General features: G+C 35.0%; 2 protein-coding genes across 5 annotated transcripts in view; one reads left to right on the forward strand and one right to left on the reverse strand.

Annotated features, from left to right (window-relative positions):
- LOC109040721 (4'-phosphopantetheine phosphatase) overlaps nucleotides 1-17,968 on the reverse strand; it is a 21,572-nt gene continuing 3,604 nt past the window's right edge. For all 4 annotated transcript variants that reach the window (XM_072300720.1, XM_019056729.2, XM_019056731.2 and 1 more), the window contains 16 exons: nucleotides 14,513-14,596; nucleotides 13,513-13,601; nucleotides 12,369-12,568; nucleotides 11,676-11,859; nucleotides 10,791-10,883; nucleotides 10,094-10,250; nucleotides 9,108-9,217; nucleotides 8,802-8,964; nucleotides 7,195-7,390; nucleotides 6,725-6,877; nucleotides 5,902-5,989; nucleotides 4,926-5,130; nucleotides 4,078-4,232; nucleotides 3,025-3,194; nucleotides 1,622-1,859; nucleotides 1-278 (listed from right to left, as the gene is read on the reverse strand). In XM_072300720.1, the coding sequence (XP_072156821.1) occupies nucleotides 1,652-1,859; nucleotides 3,025-3,194; nucleotides 4,078-4,232; nucleotides 4,926-5,130; nucleotides 5,902-5,989; nucleotides 6,725-6,877; nucleotides 7,195-7,390; nucleotides 8,802-8,964; nucleotides 9,108-9,217; nucleotides 10,094-10,250; nucleotides 10,791-10,883; nucleotides 11,676-11,859; nucleotides 12,369-12,568; nucleotides 13,513-13,601; nucleotides 14,513-14,596 (2,255 nt within the window). In that variant the 3' untranslated portion in view covers nucleotides 1-278; nucleotides 1,622-1,651. The remainder of the gene's footprint in view (nucleotides 279-1,621; nucleotides 1,860-3,024; nucleotides 3,195-4,077; nucleotides 4,233-4,925; nucleotides 5,131-5,901; nucleotides 5,990-6,724; nucleotides 6,878-7,194; nucleotides 7,391-8,801; nucleotides 8,965-9,107; nucleotides 9,218-10,093; nucleotides 10,251-10,790; nucleotides 10,884-11,675; nucleotides 11,860-12,368; nucleotides 12,569-13,512; nucleotides 13,602-14,512; nucleotides 14,597-17,968) is intronic.
- Nucleotides 15,291-17,968, forward strand: part of LOC109040722 (sodium-coupled neutral amino acid transporter 9 homolog) — a 20,362-nt gene continuing 17,684 nt past the window's right edge. Inside the window, exon 1 of the mRNA XM_072300723.1 lies at nucleotides 15,291-17,448. Coding sequence (XP_072156824.1) covers nucleotides 17,419-17,448 — 30 coding nt within the window. The 5' untranslated portion in view covers nucleotides 15,291-17,418. The remainder of the gene's footprint in view (nucleotides 17,449-17,968) is intronic.

Raw genomic sequence — 17,968 nt, forward strand, 5'->3', positions numbered from 1 at the left:
TAAAAATTCAATAAAAATTTATAAAATTCAAAACAAAACATGGGTAATAAATAACAAATGCAAACAACCTAACCATAATTAAAAATGCTTGCTTTTTTGTATTTTTTTCTCTCTTCCAAAACTTAAAATAATTAGTGCAAAATGATTCACAGGATTTGATTTCAAAGGAGTAATATCTACCAGACCTTAGACCTAATTGACATAAGTTCATACATCAAACTCTGACCGCCAGTTTGTTTCAGCTTTAGTTGAGTGCTTATTTCTCATACACCGAATAACTGAAACAAAAGAAGAAAATAATTATCTGGGCATGAAACTGTTATGTAGCTAGGGATGAGTGCCATCCTAAATGGACTATTGGAGAAGATCTTAGGTAAGAAAAAATTTCACACACTTTCTCCTAAAAATCTCACATGGAAAACAATTCATACATCGGGAACTTCCGGACTACTACACCAATTATTTATGAATACTCTTAACATGTATTAGATGGAAGTCAGATTATACAAATGACATAATTTGTATTTTTGTCATTTAACCAATGTAGATAGATTTCCAGACTTCCTGCTGTGTAATTCCTCTTCATCTTCAAGAGACAATATTATCTGTAGTGCTTTGACTTGTAGATTTTAATTGATAAATCTTGGATAAAAATATAGCTTAACATATATGTTCTAGTAGAAAAAAAGACACACAAAAGCAGCCCAAAATGGAAATAGTAGGATGAAGACAAAAAACAGTGGAAACAAGGCTAAAAACACAAAATTACACAGGACGTTTCGGTGTCTCACAAAACCACTATCAACCGCTAAAAAATTAAAATACAAATGAAAAAGAAATTAAAATCAAAATGAAACCTGCATGTAACAGCGTTACTTATATGGTGATAGTATATGGCTATATGGTATATCTACGGTGAAAGTCGGCAATCACATAACTCGGTTTGCGACGTCGCAGACTTCCTGTCATACTTTATTTTTTAAACGGAAAACTACTCAACGGTAATTCTTTAAAACTTCCGTGATTTTTCTTCTATGTGCGAGGAAAATTCTGCAAAAACTTCAAGGAATAATGTCCATTTGTTCTCCTTTAAAAAAATAACATAGTTGCGGAGATTTTCAGACACCGCAAACGAGTTATGTGATTGCCGACTTGCACCGTCGATATGGTGATGGTGATGATAGCTCTTTTTAAGCGGTTGATAATGGTTTCGTTAGACACCGAAACGTCCTGTGCAATTTTGTGTGTATTTAGCCTTGTTTCCACTGTTTTTTTTTTCATCCTATATGTATATTCTAGAAGAGAGATATTTAACCAAAAAAATCAGGTTTCTTTGTTTTTTAAAGTCTCATGACAATCCATTCTCACGGAGGCTCCATAAATAAACTATTGACTGAACAGACAGAGGAACATAAAATTGAACAAATATGAAGTCAAGCAATGGATGGAGACAAACATGCTAATGAATCTTCAACCGTTTTTGTTTCCAGTTGAATGACCTTGTCCTCCTAATTTCTCCAAGAACTTTCAGACAATCATTTCAATTTAAATAATCTCTGGTTGTTTACAAAAATTGAAAGTACAAGAATAATTTGAAAAATGGAATTACAAAATAAAATACCTGAGTTTAGACAATCCTCAGTGCAGAAGTTTACGTGTTCCCTTTCTCATATTTGCAGATGACAGCAAACATTTGGCCTCCCAACTTCTGGGCAAGCCACCGATTTTTGATAACAGCTAATTTCAGACTTTCACAAGTAAACTCCGAATTTAAGTTGGTATGAACTGCTCGTCCCATGCCTTCAATTACAAGCAAGTCTACTGTCTTTAGTTCTTCTGCTAAATCTCTTGGCAGACGACTATAAGTAAAGAAGAAGAAAAAAATTTCTCATTCAGTTTAAAGAAAAGCATAAGTGAAAGAGAATACATTTGAATCATCAAAGAGGATGAAAGTAGGAGACTGGTAGTTTTCACAATAGGCTACTAGGCAGGGTGAGAGAGCATCCCAAGAAATGCTTGTTCAACAAAATTTTGCGCAGAAGATGTCCACAATCACATGAGAGATATTAGCGTTTATTGTTCCTATTAAAATGAGTCAATTCAAACTTCTAACTTGCAAAGTTTTCCCACCATTCCACTCGGCCAGTCTTCCTCTGCAGCGGGTACTGATAATAATAGCTTACTCTCTGAACATCTTGAATGGCAGTACGCACTGTTTTATTGATAATAATAATTGTTCATTCTCCGAACATCTTGGATAGCAGTATGCACTGTTTTATTACGTTCATATCATAAAATTATTGTGACTGGTACGTTGATTTGGTTGAAATTAACATTTTAGGTAAAAAGGTCCCTAAACTCACTTTTCATTTACGCTGGTTCAAAACTATGCTGTTATAAAAATTTCACGATTGCAGGCCTTTCTTTCCCTCTTCTAAGTGTCACGATTGCATACAAGTTGATCACAGAGCATCGATTTTTCTTTTGGAACAAGGTGGAGAAATGGTGCTGGGTCCACACCATTTTGCAGGGAAAACAAAGCCAAGAAATTCCAAAAATTAAAATTAGAGTCAAAATTATTTTTTGAACTCTAATGCATGCCAGTACGAAACTGAAGGGGGGAGTGTTCAGCTAAGGCAGTTTGCATTGGAATATTAAGTTAGAGTCACGCCGAGGGATTTGTACCAGTTTGGGCCTTTTTAGACCTCATCAGCAGATCACTCAGTTTCATACTGATACGCATTAGAGTTCAAAAAATAATTTTGACTCTAATTTCAATTATTGAAATTTCTTGGCTTTGTTTTCCCCGCGAAATGGTGTGGACCCAGCACCATTTCTCCACCTTGTTACATACAGTTCGGGCCACTTCTTAGTGTTTTCTTTTTTTTTCATTTTTCTTTTGGATCTACATCATTTCAAAAACTTTGAATGCGTTTTTCTTAAAAGGCAGTTGTAACATGAGATCTTCTTTTGCACATAATGCCTGAATTGACAGTGAAGGGAGTAGAATGTCAGATAACGTACCTGAGGTCAAGACACGGGCCCACTTGACCCTGTTGCATCGCAACAAGATCATTATTGTGGAGAGCTTTTGCTAGGATTGGATCGATAGCAGCTGCTTGTTTTAATACTACTAATAGTTCAGAATACGTAACATCATTGAGCGCAGGAGCTGAATTGGCACATAAAATTACCTGGAAAAAAAGAGTGGACAAAGTTACACATACAAAATGAAACTCAGATTCAGATGCATTTACAAGTGCCTGTTACACTGTGATTCAGCCTCAAGCTTTTTGAACTTGATATGCTAAAAACAAGTATTTTTGGGAGACAATTTAAACAGAGAAAGCAGGAACTTTTGTTCCATTCCAGTATGAACAAATAGAACTGATGTAGTTCTTGCATGTGTGAAGGATTTGTGATTTAAGTACTTTAGCAGGGTTGCTGTTGTACCAATATTGAAGTCTCCAAACAAAATGGCAACCCTGCCTTGTACTTGCTCCCTATCTGCGCATGGAGAGTTTGACCAGAAATAGAGATGGATTCTCAATGTAGCATAGGATATCTCCTCCATTATGGCCTGAACTTTGAGAGCTCTTTTTGAGTTTATGCGTTAATTTCAGAGAAAATGAGTGTCACCGTCATATTTCTTGCAAAAATTTACAAATGGGAAAGCATTTAAATCTCAAATCCTCCACACATGCAAGAACTCCATTAGTAGGTAACAAAATTCAAATTTGGCTACCTCAAGGTATGATTTCAATATGTACTAGGTTTTTTTCATGGATGGGGGTCTGAAATTTCCAATTTTGTCTTTTTGAATCTCTATTTATACCACCTTGTTTAGGAAGCAAGGTTTTTCGTAGATTATGTTACACGCAGAATAAATTAAAGAGAAACTCAAAAAGAAAACCGACGGAGCAATATGCTTGATTGATGCATTTACCGCCCCATTTGTAATAAAAAAATCTTCTAAAACATACGATATGTTTTTGGGAATCTTCACTATTCCATCCTGGGTTTGAAATAACAATATGTAAATTACAGGCAAAAAGTAACCAATCTGACAAAACATACCTTTGTTCCACGAGAACACAGCCACCGTGTGAATGGCAGAATACCTAAAACAACATCTACCCCACTGTTATCGATAAATATGGCAGCTTTTTTATGAGGTTCCCCTTCCAAACGTTCAAGCCATTCATCCAAGCAATCAACAAGCCATGGTCGATCTGAAAAAGAGCATGGGAAATCTTCTGTGAGTTGCATCTTTTATTAAAAATGTTGAGCTGGACAAAAATATTTTATTTTACGAAGAGCGATATTTACAATATTTTATTTTTCTAGAAGCAGCTTGCAATATTCAACGGTGAATATATCAATTTTCTCTTTTTCCTCGTCACTGTAGTCCAAGGCAAAGTTCTCTAAGTTTTGAAACATTACCTGCTAACCATGAAAATATCTAAAAAATAAGCAGTGCAAAATGGAAAATATCTTCAGATTTTCAGGAGTTGAAAAGTCTGAGAGAAATTTTTTTTTTTCAAAATATCAGAAAACTTGGGTTATCTGAGCTATTTTCATTCTTAATTTTGGTTTTCACTGTGTCTTGTTGATAGTTTCAAAAGTTTTTTCTTCGATGCTTTGGAATTTCTAGTTGCCTGCAGACAAGGGAACATTGAACATTGGGGTAAAGCTGATAGAGACCTTCCTTTTAGCTGCCTTGAATGAGAGCAAAAGATATTAATTGTCATTGATTCTATATGAAAGAATTGTTTTTGTTGCTGTCAGATATTAGCATTTCTGGACAGGAGCGATTGATAATTCAACCGTCTTGGTTGAACTGTAAATCAGAACAAATACTAGGTATTGATATCTTCAAGTATTCCAGGAAAAAAATTCGTTGTAAAAGTGTCACCTTAACAAACCTGGTATGTTCTCCCTGGCTTGCTCAAAACCAAAAGTCTGAGATTCCAACATTGTGGCTACTTCTTTGGCTCCCCAATCGAACATGTTACCGGCTAAAACGGAGACAACCAGCTCTTTCCGCCTTTCTTTTTCAGACAGGGCATCTAATTCTTTTAACCACTCTTTCAACAATGCAATGGCACATTCATTTTCTAGTTGTTTTTGCTGTAAAAAAGAAATTTCGATGGTAAAAAAAAATTTCAAATAATCACTGCATTAAAGTTTCTGCCCGATCCATGTTTCTCATCTGTAAGGTTGCTATGCCTTTTTTCCTTGACTCCTCAATTTTCTGTGAACATGTTAGAGGATATTTCAATATCATTTCTTGAACCTCTAAAATTTCTCATGGAGGTTAAAAAAATCACTGAGTCAATTAAATTAAATATAAAATAAATGACTTCTGACAGTATTCAGATTACAGAAAAATCACTAATAGGGTTCATTGAGTTCCCTAAATTCTGAATTCCCGGTATTTTTCCTGAATTGCACAAGTTTGCTTGAGGCTAGATTAACGAAAGCTGAGGAGGCTGCGGCTTTTAACAGTAAATTCAAAAATTCAAAATTTGAGGGTGGCAAATTTTTTTGGTCGTGTGTCAGTCTGGGCGAGGAAAATTCAGAATCTCTCTCTAAAAGCATTTCAATACAAAAACTTTAAATTTTTACCTGTAGTCACTGTGTCTTCCAAATTCCTACATGCTTTTAGCTTTTTCTTTAAAACCCTGTACTTTTTAAAGTTTTTGACTGTAAATAAAATTCTGTACTTATCCTAGTTTTTTCTCTTTCACCCACTGCTGAGAACTCGGCTAACTTCAAAAACGCTTGATGCTTAATTCATTAACCGTCAGTTCCAAGTAAACTATTGGGTCCTTGGTTAATGCAACTCTTTGGAAAGCTATGCAGTTATAATAAAATTAAATTAAATGAATAGAGACTAACCACAAGAAACGGATCAGGAAAGTCAAATTCTCTCAAGCAATGTTCAATTGTATCCAATAAGCTCCTTACAGTTAGATTTCCAAATGCACTGAAATAGGATAAATGAAACGTTAGATTGCAAGTTGAGAATCCTGGCCTGCTCACTAATTGCTATCAATGCATTCATACATAAAGAAATGAAGTTGTATGCAACAGTAAATATTTTGACGATGTAAGTCGGCAATTACATTTATAACTCGGTTTGCGACTTTGCAGACTTCCTATCATACTTTATTTTTTAAACAGAAAACTACTCAACAACAACTCTTTAAAACTGCCGTGATTTTTCCTCACGGTGCGAAGAAAATTCTGCAAAAACTTCAAGGAATGATGTCAATTTGTTCTCCTTTAAAAAAATAACATAGAGGCGGAGATTTTCAGACACCGCAAACGAGATATGTGATTGCGGACTTACGCTGTCAATTTACGTTTTTTTCAACTGATTGATGAAATAACAGAGACACATCATTCTTCATTAAATCATTTTTGATCACAAAATTGCAAAATCAATCCAAGTTTGAATGTAAGCTAACAATAAGACTTGATCCAAACAATATCTGGTAAAGTGTCTCATTGAATGTAGATGATCAGGCTTTGCAGGCAAGTGTGTACGGAAAATATGATTGAGTGCCTGTCACTACATTTTGCTTCTCAAGCTGCAAAGTCATTTACAAAATGTTTGCAATAATTTTAACCTAATTTACCTGAAAATATTTTCAAGACAGGGAAGATAGTAAAAAAAAAAACTATAAAACAAAGAGAGATAGTTAAAATTTAGACTTACAAAGGATGTTCTTTCAGGTGGTGTAGGCGCGAGACATATTTCTCCTTGAGTTGTTTTGCCCTTTCCTCTCTGGTTGTACTGTATGGTTGACTGGCTACAGCACGTTCAATATACTTGTTCACGCTTTCTTCAAAACATGCCAACCAGTAGTCCCTAGGAAAGATCGAAAGTTGTCGAATGTTAGGATCTACTGATCAAAAGATAACTTTGATTCCCTCTTACTGTAATAATCTCACATGGGAAGTATTTGAACTATTTTTTTTTAAAAAAAATTCCTCTACATAGACTAAACACCAGGGGAATAAAAGTTCCAAAATATAGATTTTTTTTTTGTTATATTTGCTTGTTTTTCGTTGATGGCTTCATAGTTGACAAATAAATAATGCTTTGCAATTTCATACGGTAAATTAAGATTCTAAACCTATAAAAGGAGTTTTTGCCGTTAAATAGAGACAATAAGCATGTCTAACCTTGCTTCTTGATCAGCATTGAGATCAACGGTGTCTGGAATGTAATTGGCTGGATCCTTCAACAAAGGACAAAAACGGAGGGGGCTTTCCCAACGATCTAACTCAAGCTGACCAAATGGAGCAGCACCTGAGTCCGCAGATTTCTGTAATCCACTACTACCAGCATAATTTTCAAGCCAAGAATACTTATCACTATCTACAATTACAGATAAAAACAAAAATAAAAGAATTAATTGGAAGAATACTTAAAATACTATGAATAATTTAACCCATTCGTCTCATTTAACGAGTATACATGTCAGCGCGCGCCTGGGTCATATTTTAGTTGATGAGTGAATTCGAGCTATCTGTCAGCGTTGCTAAGCGATTGTTTTGGTCGTGTTTTTTCCGCTTTTCCAATAGATGGCATCTCACGCGTTGCAACCCCAATAGATGGCGCTAGTTGACTCGCCAGCTGAGATATGTCCTAGGCGCGCGTCAATGAGTAAACTCGTCATGTGAGGCGAGAGGGTTAATGGGATCAGTCTTTTTCTCTCTTCTCTTTGTTTTGATTTTCATGTAGTCTGCTGGTTTCTATTTGGAATTTTTATTTTTTATATTTTATTTTTATTCTTCCAACTGAAAATGGCTCAGTTTTGGGCTAATACGTCTCGGATTTTTTATGTGTAATTTTTAGATTTGTTTCCCGTTTTTTCTCCTATGTTTTTGATATTACCATCGTCACGGGCTGCTGTTTTAGAAATTTTAACCTATGAATATTTTAATTGATTCTACTATACTGACCTATTGAATTGTCTCTCATTGTACAATATCATTAAGCGCAAGTTTGGTACTTCTTAAAATAAATTAGTGCTATATGACATTAAAATTAGGTGCTTCCCACTAGTCCCTTGTCTTTCTTACGCAGAGAAATGTTTGGTTGATCAGAAATAGATCATGATACGAAAAATTCTGCAATTGGAGAGGAAATAAAAAAACATTTTAGCTCCATACTTCCATTTGAATGGCAATAGAACACATCCTAACTGAAGTGCACAGGATGTTGACTGGAAGGAAAGTTCCCAAATACTTTGATAAAACTTTCAGGAATTAAAAATCATGGCTTATTAAAAAAAAAAGATCAGTCAAGGCTGAAAACGAAAAATTTTCTGTTTGAATACACATTATTCAAATTTTGTCTTATTGTTTTTTGATTTAGCTAAAGTTGTTACAGATTGCCCTGATCAGTATTCAATTGTCTGCAATTTGTTTACTTCAAATATTTGACTCATCAAATTCCGATCAACAACTTTGAGATTGATTGAGAGATTCTGACAACTTAATCAGAATGAAATTATTGATAAAAACAGAATACAGTGAGGAAAACCAATACAAGACTATGCATGTATACTATCAGAGCACTGACATTTATGTTCAAAGTGCATACATGATTTTACAGCAATTCAGCAGCAGAAAAGTCAAATTTTCTTGAAAAAGGGTTGTTTTTCTCTTAATTTTAAAGGGAACTGATTACACAGTTGAAAATGAGGAAGGCTTAGAATTTTCTGCAATAGTAAAATATTTTGGTTGATTAACCTGATTGGAAGCTCACAACTGCGCTTACTTACCACATTCTTCAGCTCCTTTTAGAAAAGCACCGATGGCTCCAAGGTAACCTTCATGCCGCAAAAACTGACACTGAACTGTTCCACGTGACCAATAATTAATAGAGAAGGACACGGTATGCATTGAAAGTGGATGATTTCGCAAAAAGTAACCTCCAAAATAAATCTGAAACATTGAAGCAAAAGTAGATAAATTGAATCATACAACAAAGTTTAAGCTGATTTAAAGTTATGAAGATTTCTTAGAATAGAAGGGGGGTAGTTAAGATCAGATGAGGAAGAAAAAAGTAAATAAAGAAGCATACTTACTTTGTTCAGCTTGTGCATCATTGCGTACAAAGAAGCTATGTGACCAATGTCATTACTAATTGTGAACAGAAGACTCCTTGCTAGGTCAGCATCAGTATATTGGGCACCACCTTAAATAAAATGAAATAAAATATTATGAGCCAGTTGAACATTTAAAACAAAATAAACTAAGAGAGAGAAAATGATTGTCGCAATAAGATACTTTGAATCATTTCCAGTTTTGAAAAATGAAATTTACGCAGTGAGTTTAACTTATTCAAACAAATTTAAAGAAGAATTGCACTTGAAAACGATCAGAAAGACAAAAGCTGAACTTCACCATTTACAATTTATGTTTCAAAAGCAAAACCGTTTATACCATAACATGTTTGGGGATGTGCACAATAACATTTCCCTGAAAAAGTGTAGATGCTCTATTTCGCATAACTGAACTAATATGGTTAACTTGTACAGATTTATTCTTTGCTGAGGAGTTCAATTTCTAATATTTTATTAAGAATGAAAAGCTGCTAATGTGATATTGTTTGTAGAGACTACAAATACTGAGGTTTAACTAACAATAAGCCTTGTCTGTGAAGTCAACTATAGTCCTATCTAATGTAACTGTTGCGATCTTCTTTTTACTCCGAAAGTTTTTTACTGAATATTCTGAAATAAAATTTGAGAGACACGCACCAAACAAAATCTGTAATATTTTCCAGCCACTATTTGAAACTCATTTCTTTTCCACGCTGAGAATATATCTCCCTACTCCTTGTCAATATTGCACTTTTGCAATACTTTTTGAAGTGTGATTTTATACATTAAAAGAAAAGACATGAATTCAAATCTAATGAGATCTGAACCTCAGTTTCCTTGGTTACAAGATGGAGATACTTTTATTTTCAATTAAAAGGTAAGAATTCCTGAGTAGGGGTAAGTTTTAAGTCTATAAGTCTCCCTGTAAGTTTTGAGTCTTCAAACATTTAACAGAGGAGTAGAGTTACCAGTTTCCCGTTTAGGGCAAACTTTTCCAAAGGAGGAAGCTATGAGATCAGCAGGTAGCCCAAGTTTCTTATAATCACCACCATAAATGTCCTTTACCAACATATCAGCATTCCGATGATCTCCCCGTTCAGCAAGTTGCAACAGTTCATCAAAGCCCTGCAAAAAAGGTGCATTTTTCAATTAAAAAGAAAATATTATTTAAAACTGTCTCGGCATGATTTTGTAACGTTTCTGTTCAACAAAAAATATTGAAAACTTTAAAAATATGCATTTGCTACTTTTGATCAATTTTATGAGAGTTAATTTTACTTTTTCAATGTAGGAGGTAATTTTTTATGATAATAATCCTAGTAATTTCCCAAACTTTCTATTTTCAAATTCCTGATATTTTCTTGGCAGTTCTTATAATTAACTTTAACTGGGGGAAAAAAGCTGTCAATGATAATATTAATAGAGACTCAACATAATACTGGACTTCTGGTTAAAAATCCTCCACTTTTCTGATCAATCAAAATTTGTGAGATTTTCCAGTATGTAAGGATTTTTCTAAAGCTTGAACTTTCTGATCATTTTATCTAAGAGTCTGCTTATCTAAAAGCAGGAAATCTAAAATATAAAAAGGAGTTTTCAAAGGTGAAGGTTCATTCAGTACTACCTTCATGATTATCATTTAAAAGGTAAATTTGATCAATTTACTTTTGCTTTGGTTATGAGAGATCCTAAGCCCCAAAATGTACCACCACCAGTTGCAGTTCCTCCTATGCGCTCATAAGAATCTTCTGACTCCACCTAGAACAAAGGGGGAAAAAAAATATAGAAATTAACACCGTAAAGTCAAGGAAGAGATAGAGAAAAATATGAACATCCTAATTTTAGAACCAATTCTCCGAAGGCACTAGTTATTGATACAAACTCGGCAATTAGAATGGATTCTCTTGGTCTGAATGTGACCGTTTTCAGGAAAAGGACCCTAGTTACGAAAAACTAAAAACTGAGTTAGTAGTGTCACTGCTGAAAGGAATTTTTCAGCAACATTTTCTAAGGAAAGATGCACAAATATGTTAAACGAAACTCTATGTGAAAGTTAGAAATGTGCCATCCAGAACATTTAATTTTAAAAAAATTCTCTTTAAAGTTAACATGTTACGTTATCATGTAATTAAAATGATTTGAATCTCTTACGATGGATTTTTTGGAATCATACGCATCATTAGCCAAATTCTAAATTTTTTAACCCAACTGGGCCAACATTTCTCTTCAGAAAAATTTGCTCTCTGCACATAGGTCTCGTTTCTTGAGAATACGGTACAGAAAGTTAATGGTTGTTATGACAATCAAAAAATTATGATCGAAACTGTGTTGAATTCACTATCAATATCAAGAAAAAATGCTTTAGATGTTTCTTTTTGTTTTCATGTTCAGTACTTATCTGTTAAAAGAAGAGAAATATCTCAATAACAAAATGCTCTTTGATTTCTTTCTTCTGAACACATTGAATTTCTCACTTCGAGAAATTGAAACAATTTGAGAAGCATACAAGACTGAGTTTCTCTATAAAATATTGATAGATGATTAACTAACCTTCATGATGCTGACACCTGAGCCAACATTGACAAGAAGGTAAGGAAATATATTCGGAGTTGCTGTTTGAAATTCATACTCAGGATTTCCATGTCTATGATACACAAAGGCTTCATCACTTATATTTCTTAGTAAAAAATTACATCCTTTGATTAGACATTCCATTTCATCTTCTTTGTCCACTCTGGGAAAAGAAAATAAATTACAATAGAAAATTGCTGAAGTGAGGTGCAATTATTCATACATGGGAAAAGTAACGATGGCTAAATGTTTGCAAATGCAGAAAATTACAGTTATTATTTTTGAGGTAACTTATGTTTATTTGCGCTTTTGCAAGTACATAACTTTCGAAAATGTAAAATTTTTGAATTAACTTGCAATAATGGCAAATTCAAAAGACACAAAAGTGAATTAGATACAATGATGGTGCTTGTTTATTGGGAGACTGGCAAGAGTTTTTTATTCAAAACGGAGAATCGGTTTGTAACTTAACTTAAAACAAAAAATGCTGTACTGAAAAAATTTGTTGCTGGTAACTGAGGTTTTTTTCTTTAACAGCAGACATGTGCACCAGGAGTTCTAACTGGACATGGAGCAATCTTTGAGGATCTATTTTCTTCAAAATTAAGTTTCTTAAGAAAAGAGCCATAAGAGGTTACTAAGTTACTAACAAATCAGAAAAGGAGAACTTACGAAAGTCCCAGTTTTTCAGCGATGAGACTTGCATATTTGTGAGATCCTCCACCAGTTGCTTTAATACTTTTTCCTGACATACTTTCTTTGCTGTTCACTAAGTTTGACCGAATGAAATCCAAGCAATCTGCAATGTACTTTGTTTCAAATTTGACAAAGTGCAATCGTGCGCCTTCTGATAGGGCGTATGTGAAATTTTCCTGAAAAAAAGAAAGAGAGGATTTAAAGTTGCAAATAATTGCAGGAACATAGGTCGCAAATATGTAAAAAAGAAAATACGCCTAAACAGCTTTGTTTTTTTCACAAGTATGGAAGGAAAGGGATAAAAAGTTGACGGTAGATTGTCAAGAAAAAGTAATCAAGGCCCAGAAATTTTTAGAGCAGCATTTAAATAAACAACTTAGCATTGTTGTTCGAAAACACCGATTAGGATGAGCCTGCAAAATATCAGGCATGCTGACTGCAGTGTACAGAGCTGATTCTCTAGATGAGTTATGGAAGTACAATACTTTGAATGGGATGATGCATAAATAAGTCATACCTATTTATAGAGGCCGTATCCAATCCATACCCAATGCAATGGGGAACCTAATCTAAGCATTGAATGTTTAAGTTACGTTCTCTATCACCCTATTTTTCATCAAGAAAACAGCACATACTTTCAACAATCATCTTCTTGACAGACATTTCTTCATTCAATTGGTCTTAAGTAATGTTATAATTGCATGATGTATACTTCAAAAAAAAAAAACAATCGAACTTTGTTGATTTAATTAATACTATTCGAGTACTACAAACCAATGAATCCCCAACAAGCTGCCCCTGTTCGATTCATTTTTTTCTATGTTTGAGAAAAAATTGGTTGAAAAAAGAATGAAGTTACAGAGGACATTAGTGTATAACAGCCAATAGTGAATGGTCTCTTTTTGCAACACTTGATGGAGATGTAAGTAGAAATTGCTTACTTCTAGACAAATAATTGGATAAAAGGCTTTGAATTTCAAATTATAAAGTCAAAAGAAATGCTTCCATTAATTAAAACTGGTACGATTGAACACATATTAGCCAATGTTATCAACAAGTATTAATCTTGAAAGGAACGTTGAGAAGGTATTTTGAGGCATTAAATTCATGGAGTATATACCTCATTTGGAGCATTATCCTTTTCCGCTTCATAGTTTACTTTTCGATGTGAAACCAAGGAGTAGTATGCTATTTTTGTCAGAGAACCACCTGTAAAACAAAACCATATCAATTGAGTATCAAGCAAGAGGACGTAAATAGGTAAATTGACAAAATAAAGAAAGAAAAATTCCTAGTCAATGAATTACCATGTTGCTGATAATGGTTGCTCAGTGCAACCAAAACGCGTCTGCTGAAAAAGCAAGTCCACATGCAAGTAAAGCGTCTTTCTCTTGCACCAACTAAGACTACAAACTGGCTCACTGGTTACCTTCAAAGAACATCAGCTCAGCATTCTTTGAGAGACAACAATAACGGATGAGTTACATTGTGGGCTTTAGTTTGTGCATAGGATGGACGCTTAAATAAAACTTTCGTTTAAACATCACCTGTTCTAGAACCAACCCAACCCTCTTTCTCTGAAATACTAGCTCCCTGACACACTAAAATATGCAAATACTTAATAAGGCCAACATCCTCTATTATCAGCACTTAATCATAGTTTAACGCTGTAATTTGTATAGTTATTTATTGCTAGTAACTGTGTAATTACCGCATTTATATTGTGGAATTTGGGCTATTAAAATCTAGAAGAATAAGTAACGTGCTTTATGTTTGCTCTCTTGGGTAGTGTGCTTCAAAATTACTATGCTCAAAACTGCCTATGGGCGGTATTTCAAAAATGCCGTTAAAATATGGTAGGAGATAAATAGCATTTATTAGCAAAGCCCAAGAGATGAGGTGATTTCATAACTGATGAGCAATGGACTTCATTGCGCTGTGAGGAATTGAGTTATTATACTGAAAAGAAATTGATCCGATAAAACTAAGATGCAATAATAACTATGACATGAAATGAGATTTTGGGGGATATAGAGGAGTCTTCAGGATCATGAAAGAGGGGAGATAATGACAAATTGTATGAAGGGTGTACTTAAGTAACTGAGGAGAAAGTTAGTTACCGATATCGATGGCGAAACGCTTGGCATTCTTCAAATTCCTGAATATTTCGAGTGTGTCCGGCAATTTGATACTGCTTGGCAATCCTTTTTCGTTCATGTTAATGAGGGATGAGTCGCCGATTCCGATGATTTTGTACGATCATCAATGATCAGGAGCGAGCAATGAACGGACAGATAACAGAAATACGTGTGAGTGAGGTGAAAACACTCGAAATTTTTTAACATAAAAAGCACTTAAAACAATTACGACAGCGTTGCTTTATTTACAAAACAAAATATTTTTTTTCCTCGTCACTTTGAGGTTAGTTCAGATCAGCTGATCGGAATTGTTGTTGATCTCTTCCTGTAGAGTGCAGCAGCGCCGCTGTCATCAGTTTTACGCGCGAAATACAAATTTCTCATCACCCGTCTGTCCCCACCCCTCCCGCCATGCCACTAACGATTCATGCTTTCGCTTTCTTTCTTCGCAAAAAGAGAGTGCAAAATGAGGAAGCTTTGAACTTTCCAATATTCTATTGGAAGAAGAAATAAATCAAACTGTTTTCTTTCAATATTGCAGTTACAGTGCTAATTACAATGCCTAGTGGTGACAGCATATTATTTTCATGGTATTTAAAAATGACAGAAAATGTTAACTTTTTTACTTGATAACATAAACGTGAGTCTTGTTTCACAACTTTCATATATTTTTATGATCCAATTACATTACCTACTTCTTTTCTCTATCTTCTCTTTTATGATTTATTATTATTTTTTGTTTTAATAAAAAAATGTCTCATACAATATCTTATTTTTAGTCTCGGTAAAGTAAGCAGTGGATTTTTTCTTATCAGGATTTTCGAAAAAGATCAAGCTAATTTACTTTATTCATATCAGATTACTATCAATAAGATGCTGACGTTATCACGGGAAATAATAAACAAAGCTTATCTCCCTACCTTTTTCACATTCATCTCAATAAGTCGATCGCACTTTTCAATTAATTGTTCTCCAATGTATCAATATTTTACGTACTTTTGACCCTGAAATTTGTATAGCTCTCACCTCAAAGGAATTTAGTGTGAGTGAGGTTGATATCCTCTGAACCAACATCCAGTCAACTTAGTTTGTTAGATTTCGTAAAATTTGATGATCATTGGTTAATCACACATTGGTGATGGTTGGGATCATTAGTTTTGGTATCTCGGTTTAACCACATCGGTCAGACCAAGAGAGGAAATGCCTAAGAGGAGGGATCATCTGCATTCAGGTGATATAAGAGAGTATCGAATTTTAGTTCCATCTAAATTTAATAAAAATTATGTAAACGCATAGCTGCAGTGTTGCAAGGCTGTAATCTAAGTAACTCAAGGTCTGTTTTTATAAGTTCATAGACACCGCTTCATTTTGCGACTCTTTTTCGTCCGCGAGTCCGTGATGAAAAGATTTGGAGTAATTCATGAGAGCCCTCAAAGCGGACCTTAAAGAGCACGAAGCGCCCTCTGAGGGTTGGGCTGCGTAGCGGTCAGGGTAATCTTCTATGTACAATTGGACTACATTTTGCAATTATAGGAACTACAATTTCAGGCTCGTCTACAAAAGCACCCACCTACGTTCAGGAAACTTACGGCATTTGTGCTGTTTATAAATTGGGCTAGAAATTGTAGGTCCTAACTGCAGAATGAATTCCAATCAGACAAAACGAATACCCATAACTACGACTTTTTTTTTCAAGGACTTACCTAGCGGTGGAATTTTTTTAAGTTCAGAAACGACGCGGCAAAGCATGGTTCAGTTTAAAGACATTAGGTGTTAAAAATTTTTAGTAAAGAACAAAAATCTCTCCAAAAGGAAATAAATAAAATAACCGAGAGGAATTTTGGCGCTCCATGCTTTTTTTTACCACCCTCGACGCAACGAGCCTGAAAATGAGTGAAAATTCCGAGAAACAATATCCATCGGCTCCCCTTTGAAAAAAAAGTGTGATAAGAGACCTACAGCATCGCAAATAGACTTTTTCGACTTTCACCATCGTTGCACTCGGGCGCCAGCGCACAATGGATCGAGTCAGTAGAAGAAGTCGGACAAAATTTGGAAACTTTAAACACTCATATCTCCATTTACACAAGACTTTGAAGTTCTAAAAGTGGTTCCATTGATTTTCTTGTGAAATTTTCCTCAAGAAACATCCCTCGTAGTTTAAAATTTAACGAAATGAACATAAAAATTTGCAGTTTTAGTCAGGAAATTCATGTCCGACCTTTCTAATTGACTCGATCCACTGTGCGGCGTTTGTGCTACGCAGTTTTCATTTTCATGGGGGAGAGTGTAAAACTGGACGCATTCATGCCAAAAGGTCGCATGCATACCAATGGATTTTAAAAAAAGGAACTATGAACGGAGAGTCGGCATGCTTCATAGGTCCTTTTGATCTGGTTCATTTGTAGATGGTTCCATTCAGCATAAACACGTCCAACTTGACCTCGGCGACGTGAAAAAATACAGGTCCGTAGGCGCCGCGACGCGATCCGGGCGTCTCACGAATCATCTGTCTTTGCGCACTTTGACCCGAAAAGATAATAATTAAGAATGAATTTTCGATAAAGAGAGAGTCCGTGCTTTCTTGAATAAAAACAAGTTAGTCGAATGTTGTCGCTTTTCAAAATTGCAGCGCACTCCCCGGATCGAATCCTCCATGTGTCCCGAAAGCCCGCTGATACCACCGTACCCCACGGGTTTCTCTAAGATTGCTGTTTTTATACGATGTTAATTTCGTTCGAAAAATCTCAAACTTAAAAAAAGTACACAATTCGTGTCGCCTCTACAGTTCGTCGGTTCTTTGAAAGTTTGATTTAATAATAATAAAGCAAAATAAGTCAACCGGACTTTCCTTCAGCGTCAATAATTTTGCTGTGAAGAATTCGAATATGACAGACGGATTTGACGATCACCCATCGGTAAGTACTTTTTACCGTCCGTTTCCAAGTGAATTAGTGCGGTGTAAATTCGTAGTGAATTTGAGCGTCAGTGGTTCCGGAGCCTCTTCACCTGCCGTAACAATGTAAATCATCCTTATTTTTATGATAAAGTTTTAAGTGCCTGACATCACTGTCATTCTTGGGAATTTGGAGTGAGTGCCCTTTGATATGCACCGAATTCAGTAGAAAGATACCAATTTGCATCAAACTCGAGCCGAGGGAAGAGGGTTTGGAGTTTTGTTCCTTCACAAGATTTGATGTTGGAAATAATGCTTGCTCCCTTTTTTTACTTTTAAGATATTTTTCCTAGACCTTAACTTTTCGACAACAGTCATCGCCGAATTAAGTTTGGTTCCTCTCTCCTAGATTGTATCTATGTATTTATAAGTACATCAGATATATCTTCATTTGGACGTATTTCTGTCAAACGGAACTAAGCGCCCTAGTGGGAGGAAGGTGGGCGGAACCGGGCGTCGGGCTCATTCCGTCCTATTCTCGC

Source organism: Bemisia tabaci, chromosome 5, assembly GCF_918797505.1.
Source record: "Bemisia tabaci chromosome 5, PGI_BMITA_v3".
Lineage (NCBI taxonomy): Eukaryota > Metazoa > Arthropoda > Insecta > Hemiptera > Aleyrodidae > Bemisia > Bemisia tabaci.